The sequence below is a fragment of the Chinchilla lanigera genome, unplaced genomic scaffold (genome assembly GCF_000276665.1).
Source record: "Chinchilla lanigera isolate Chin_1 unplaced genomic scaffold, ChiLan1.0 scaffold00003, whole genome shotgun sequence".
Classification (NCBI taxonomy): Eukaryota; Metazoa; Chordata; class Mammalia; order Rodentia; family Chinchillidae; genus Chinchilla; species Chinchilla lanigera.
Window position 1 is genome coordinate 30,325,019 of NW_004955404.1, and position 7,704 is coordinate 30,332,722.

Consider the following 7,704-nt stretch of genomic DNA (forward strand, 5'->3'; position numbering starts at 1 on the left):
CTCCACCGCGCGGCTCTCGGCGGCGGCCGGGCTGCGGGGCTGAGCGAGCGTCCCGGAAAGGCGGCTGCGGCTTCCGAGCGCGGACCCGGTCCCTGCCGCTGGCTCAGCCGGGCCACCTCTCTGCCATGGCCCTGGCGGACAGCACGCGCGGATTACCCAACGGGGGCGGTGGCGGGGGTGGCAGCGGCTCCTCGTCGTCCTCCGCGGAGCCGGCGCTCTTCCCCGACATCGTGGAGCTGAACGTGGGGGGGCAGGTGTATGTGACCCGGCGCTGCACGGTGGTGTCGGTGCCCGACTCGTTGCTCTGGCGCATGTTCACGCAACAGCAGCCGCAGGAGCTGGCCCGGGACAGTAAAGGCCGCTTCTTTCTGGACCGGGACGGCTTCCTCTTCCGCTACATCCTGGATTACCTGCGGGACCTGCAGCTCGTGCTGCCCGACTACTTCCCCGAGCGCAGCCGGCTGCAGCGCGAGGCCGAGTACTTCGAGCTGCCCGAGCTCGTGCGCCGCCTCGGGGCGCCCCAGCAGCCGGGCCCCGGGCCGCCGCACTCTCGGCGCGGGGTGCACAAGGAGGGCTCGCTGGGTGACGAGCTGCTGCCGCTGGGCTACGCGGAGCCCGAGCAGCAGGAGGGTGCCTCGGCCGGGGCGCCGTCGCCCACGCTGGAGCTGGCGAGCCGCAGCCCGTCAGGGGGCGCGGCGGGCCCGCTGCTCACCCCTTCCCAGTCGCTGGACGGGAGCCGGCGCTCTGGCTACATCACCATCGGCTACCGCGGCTCCTACACCATCGGGCGGGACGCGCAGGCGGACGCCAAGTTCCGGCGGGTGGCGCGCATCACGGTGTGCGGCAAGACGTCCCTGGCCAAGGAAGTGTTCGGGGACACCCTGAACGAGAGCCGGGACCCCGACAGGCCCCCGGAGCGCTACACCTCGCGCTATTACCTCAAGTTTAACTTCCTGGAGCAGGCCTTTGACAAGCTGTCCGAGTCGGGCTTCCACATGGTGGCGTGCAGCTCCACGGGCACCTGCGCCTTTGCCAGCAGCACCGACCAGAGCGAGGACAAGATCTGGACCAGCTACACCGAGTACGTCTTCTGCAGGGAGTGAGCGCCCCAGACCCTCGCGACGCCAGCGCCCACTTCCCCTCTTCCTTGCTGGGGAAATAATTATAGGTCCCCCCTCCTGCCCTCCGTTCCCTGGTTCCTCCCGCCCCCTCCTGAAGCTGGGCCAGACCTGTCCGCCCCCACTGCAGAATCGGCAACCGCAAATCCTCTGGGCTTCGTCTTCTCTGAACCCGGCTAACCAAGAGCCCTCAGACCCAGTTTCTACCCCGCCCTTCCTTAACTCCCGGCCTCAAAGCACCCCTCTCTCAGATTGAACTTCAGTGTGGATCTAGTGGGGCAGCGTGGCTACGAGGTCACCACGTACCAAGTACCTGGGGGTGATCGAAATGTGCGGTGTCCAGTGTGTAGAAGATTCCTTGAAATCTCAAGCCCTTTTGACATATTTGCGTTTTAAGAGCTAGAACTAATAACACTGTCTGGGAGAGTGTTTTTTTGTTGTTGTTGCTTTTTTTTTTTTTTTTTTTTTTAGATCATTACAGTCTCTTTAAAAGTAGAGTTTTAGAAGATTAGGCGGAAGATTTCGATAGTGGAATTAAGGCCCCACAGAGGCAATTCAGTGACTGTAAATGAATAAAGTTTTGATGAGCTGGGGGTTAAAGTTAGTGCAGGTACAGTGAAGGGTTGGATGTTTTGCACACAGAGTAGGTCTTCGCCTGTGGTTTGAACAGGTAGAAAGAGAAACTCCTACCTGCGGGGGCGCCCTTTCTTGGGCTCTTGCCAGAAGCCCTGGGTTCCATGGGTTGATACGGCAGCCCTCCTGGGCAAGGAGAAAGGGCGCTGGCTGCCTCCTAACAGGGCGAGTCGCCGGGGTCTCCAAGCGCTGCGGGGAGTCAGCTGCCAGTGACTAAATGCGGCTGCGTAGTAGTGCACGTTGTGGTCTGTAGGACCATGCAACCATTAGATCTAGGAAGTGGGGGGTGGGTGGGAGGGAGAGAAGAGGGGAGGAAGGGTGGGAAGGGAGGAGCAGACATACTCATTTATCTGAAAGTTGAAAGTTTGTACTATCCTTTTGAGTACATGCACGTTTAAAAATTACCAAGCAGTAATTGCAAACTTGTAAAGCATTTTATGGAGATTAGTAACAGACCTACTCTTAATTGGTAGTTTATTGAACTGTTTTGAGTCCTAAACTTAGAAGTTGTCAGTACTTATATAACCTAACCAAAGAGTTCCCCAGTAGGGTTTTATTTTTTGAACTTTTGTTGTATGATTATAAATCCTGATTTAAAATCTATCTACTTGAGCAAAACTTTTGGTTTTAGTTACTTAGGCTTAAGGTTTCTTATTAAAATTCTTAACTTTCTCCAAGCCCAGCGAATGTTGACGGCTAGGCAAACCTGAAACATGTCACAACTTTTGTGCAATTTGTTTGAAAGTAAAGTGGAATCTTTTCAAATGACAGAGGTACAAAAAAATATAAGCACTGAGGGCCACCCGTCTATAGATAGCTGTAAAAAGGAATATTTTTAAACGAGGGCAAATAAGCACTTAAAGGTGAGCTGAGCAATAAGACGGTGTTTTAGGTAAGTGCAGCAGAAACAGGAGACCTGGTTACCTTATGCCTTTACTCTCACGTGGAATAAATGCCCAGGGTGTACCCTATATACACCCAAAGAGAGAGAGATACAAATCCTTCTCATGCAGAGAGGCATCCTTTGGACATTCTGTGATGATGGAGAAGCCTTTTTTGTTTGTTTCAGCATCTTTCTCTGAAATAGGTTTTTTAAGATTTTATAAGAGTCATTTTCCGTGTTTAAATTAGTACTATTTTTTTCTTTTAAAAAATGAATCTTGTACTGTAACTTACTATGTTCATGACAGATGTTACAAATTGGAACAGTCTTATTCTTAGACACATGTGATTCAATCTGTATATACCATATATGAACATTTTACAAGAATTATTTAGTTTTTTAATTCCTTTACTAATGCTATAAAATTTCCTATATTTATCCCCAGTAACTTGCATTAGATGGTGTATATAACTAAAGCAACATGTTTTGATGAGTTTCTTATGTTCCTGTGTATGGGAGATTGGGCCAGGAAAAAATATGTAATTGTAAACTGAGTTTGCGCCGTGCTTTTTTTTTTTCTTTTTCTTTTTTCTTTTTTGCTGGGGTGTTAGTCCTATACTAATCATATGTTCATTAACTGTCTACTTAAAACCAAGGTACCTGTGTTTTTAATCCACTAATTCATTTTAATTGGTATATAGAAGGGTTTAAGTTCTAGCTACATATGTTAGAAAAGTTAGCATTATATACAGAGGCTAATTTTAGCAGAAACCTAGGAAATTGTGTTTGTTTATAGGTTGTTTTTCTCCGACTAATCCATCCAGACTTTGTTTCAGGTTTGAAATGGTTTAAGTCTGTCACTCAGTGGCCCACTGTGTGTCACAGACATTAGTCTAGCCCCATGGCATCCTTGTTAGATTGCTCAATAAAACAGCACATGATTGCTGACAACTTTAGGACAGATCAGAAATACTGACAGATGGCGTGACTCGGTAAATCTGACTCTGGGCAGGTCTGCTGCGCTCCAGGAGGCATGAAAGACTGCTAAAGTTTTGTCTGCCATTACAAGTTTCACCTTGTAAAACTTTGAATTGAACTGTCGCACTGTCTTACACATCTGAGCTGCCCCACCCCTGACCCAGCTCCTGAGTTCCCCACATTAAATAGCCTGAGAATTTATTGTCAGGGACAGTAAACCCACCCCTTTTTCTAGGAATCACTGTGCCCTCTGAGGCTAGGCAGTACATGAAAACTTTCTACTTTCTGTGGTAAAGACTGAGTGGGCAACTCATTTTGTGTTGAGTAGATTGTATAACTGAAGTAAGATGACTTGCAGACCCTTTTTTTTCCGTGTGCTCTGGACTGTAGGAGGACACCTGAAGGTCTAAAAAGTGCTCTGGAATGTTGGTCTTCATTCTTGATCTGAAGTAGGGTATCCAGTGTCCATGTGAATAAGCCCTGGAGAGGTACCATTAGAGTTACCTGGGAGAATGTTGTAAACTGTTCGGGTAATTACGACTGTAGTAATCTGGCTCAGAGAGGCAAGCACATATGTTGCTCTAATTACTATTTGATGTACAGAAATATAACTGAATGACATTTAAAAGGATTGTTGATAGTGATGGTTAAAAAAGCCAGGTACCATATTTTATGTTTTTGTATCAAGTGTTTGACACATTGCTTTTAAATATATATAGACTGTGAACCATATTCACTTTAAGTTTTCAAATACTATGCTGTAGAAACTTTCCTGAAGGTGTGAGATTTAATTTTTTTCCATTTTTAATACTGTTTTTATTGTGTTTCCTTTTTGGGTTGATAGCAAAGTGATAACTCACCAAACTTGTCTTCTCTTTCATACCAGTTATGAGAATATATATATATATAAATTCCTGTTGCTTCTCTGAGGAAATGAATAATGTATTCAGATCAAATGGGCAACTGCCAGTGCTCATAACATATTCTAATTTTTATTGTAATTTTCCATGGAATGTTATTATTACATTAAAGCCATGTAAGGCGAAGCTTTGGTAATTTTTTTACTGTTCAAATTATGCTAAATTCCAAATTTACATAATTTTGTACTCCTACATGAAAAATGGTAAATTACAATGTAGACATTTAGAAAAATATTGATTGGAGGGGATAAATTCTTTGAGACTTTCATTTATAGCCTAAATTGCAAATACTATATGCAATTAAGTTGTTTTAAGAATAGTAAGCTGAATTTTTTTATTGTAAACCAATCAACGTCTATCCTTTGTTTGCAGTTTCCCCTGTTTCTTCTTTACTATAAATCATAGAAAACCTGAATTAATCTTTTTAGATGACCAGTCTGTCTCAAGAAATGAATAAAATAAGGTATTCTTATTACTAGTATCTTTAATACCTGAAATAGGTTTTCTTATACCCAGAAGCAAGTTATATTGAAGTTCATTTTTCTTTGTCAGAGTTTTGGACAATAAGAATCTAAAAATATTAATACTTGAGGGTTTAGATTCTCTGCTAATACTTGAGGATTTAGATGGAAGAAATTTAACCAGAATATCTCTAGTATGGTGTAGTTTTGTGTGGAAGGAAGATGAACTAGTTGACCAAGAATTCTTATTACTTCTGCATTTTGTAATTTTTTCCAAGCTAGTTTTTAAATTCTAAATGTGTTTTAAGGTATGTGGACATTAATTATAATGTAAACGATTATACAGATGTCTTTGTGAATTTATAGGTAGGTGAATTTTGCTAATAGTATTGAATACAAATGATAAAAATTCACTAGACCACTCAAACACCACTAGTAACCTGTTAATGATAAAAGGTTAAAACATTCTTCATGGATTGAATTTTAAAAATGTAATTTATATGTTGTTTAAATTTTTCCAGGCATCTGAAAAACTCATTTTCTAAATAGGATAAGATTCCCACAGCACCCTCTGGGATTCTGAATTTGTTGAAAATATTATACATTAAGTGATACATATCATGGAACCATTTTCTCAAAAGGGGAGAGGAAAAAAATTAGAATCTGACTTTTCTAATAGAAGGCCAAGAAAGAAAAAACATCCCTCTCTTTTTTTAAAAAAAAGACACTGATGAAGGCTTTTCAGAGATGCCCAAATTTTGAGAATTTCTTCAGTCACTTAAATACTCCAGAGATTTTTGTTATCCCTGTTCACAACAAGTTGTATAACAAATACTCGATACTGTTTCTTGTCTGTGTGTGAAGTAATGAATCATTGATTATGTGACTTGTTATGTATTCTATTAAACACTAAAGAATAAAACATTCACTCCTTTAATTATTCCTCTTGGCTTCTTGGTATGGATTTGCTCAAACACTGGTTTAATTTCATTTAAGGAGCTCTAAATACTACAAAATGCTTTCCAAGCTGTTGTGGTACTAATGATGAGCATGATGTCATCAGAAGATCTCCTTGCTGAATAACTGGGCAGCGGGGCCAAGCGTGAAATGGTGCTTTCTCTAGAGTTTATTGTCAAGAACACACAGGCAATTTGGTACTTACTGTGGAAGAAAAGTCCCCACAAACCTCAGTCTTTGCAGATTACACCATTGCTGAGAACATGGAGACTGTAGGTAGAAACAGCATCTTAAAAACAAGGGAATGAAAGCTGTGAAATATGCCTCAGATAAAAGTACAATTCATGAAGATAAGGCTCTCATGAATGCTGAAAAAAAGACACACATTTTTGATATAGGGACTCTTTACTGTATCATCTCAATCTTTGAAGTTCTCATCTATAAAGAGAGCACAGTGATAGATTGGGAAATCACAGGAACGTGGGTCTGCTGGGTTATGGCACAGGAAGCTGGAAGCTGGGTGGGTCCAGTGAGCCAGGCTTCACCCTTCCTCTTTTTTTTTTTTGACTGTACTTCCTCCGGATAGCTTTTGTTTTGTAAACATACATACACATGATGAATTATTATTATTTGCAGTGCTGGGGATCATATGCATGCTAGGCAACACTACCACTGAGGTATATCTACAGCCTCACATTATGTATGTTTTGAACTTTTAATATATAGAGTGAAAAATTAAAGCAATGTAAGAATATATCCGATAAAAAAATGAATCTCTGTTCTAGCCCCTAGCTTTCTCTGGGGGAAACACTGGTATATATTTACAGAGACCTATACATATATAAATCTATACCTTCACATTTCCTACTCTCCTCTTTTCTATTTGGTAGGAATTATACTATACCTATTTCATCCTTTGGCCTCTTATAATTGCATAATCACATATCTAGGAGCTTTTGCATTGCATGAGCATGTAACAATGATCTACATTGTTACATTTGATTATTTGACAACTACATAATCCCCATGATGTGCCGTTGTCTAGTTATGCTGTCATTTATTTTCAGTCTTTTATTGGTAGGCACTAAGGTCACAGCTGTGACATTTAAGCTTGATTGTGTCAATTTGATTGGCTTAGTATCTGCCTGGGGGATGGTGGAGCTTACTTCTGGGTGTGTCTGGGTAGGTCCTGGAAGCATGACGTTGGTTGCTATGTCTGGGTGCTTGCCTCTTCCTCTCTGACACCATTTCCCTTGTCTACTTCCCAGCCATCATGACCATGCAGCTTTGCTCTCTTGTGCCCTTCCAACCATGTTTCTGCCTTAGAACTAGCTGACCATGAGCTGAATCCCCTTAAAATATGAGCCAAATTAAACCTTTAAGTTTTGGGTGTTTGGTATTTTGTCCAGCAATGACTAATACAACAGGTTCTTTTTCCTACTCCATGGTAGGCTGTATTAAAGGTGTTTTTACTTATATACGTATGGATATCTGATGGAGAGAGTCCAAGAGAAAATGACCAGGAGGTCCCTTTTCCTTCTTTTGAGACTGTGGAAGTTCAGTTAGTCTCTGACTTATGATTACCCAACTCACAATTTTTCAGTTTTATGATGGTGCAAAATCAATTGCACTGAGCAGAAACCATCCTTTGAGTTTTGGATTCTGATCTTAGGCTAGTGATATTTGGTATAATATTTTCTTCTGATACTCTTTAGTGAACTGTGTGCCTGAACTATGATGTTTGGTAGGTTAGG

General features: G+C 42.5%; 1 protein-coding gene across 1 annotated transcript; it reads left to right on the top strand.

The window, feature by feature from the left end:
• Positions 1-5,935, top strand: Kctd12 (potassium channel tetramerization domain containing 12; the record flags this gene model as incomplete). The annotated part of the gene is given in 1 exon segment (XM_005374166.2): positions 1-5,935. A coding segment is annotated over 1 exon segment (978 nt). The 3' UTR covers positions 1,104-5,935.
• Between the last annotated feature and the right edge of the window lie 1,769 nt (positions 5,936-7,704).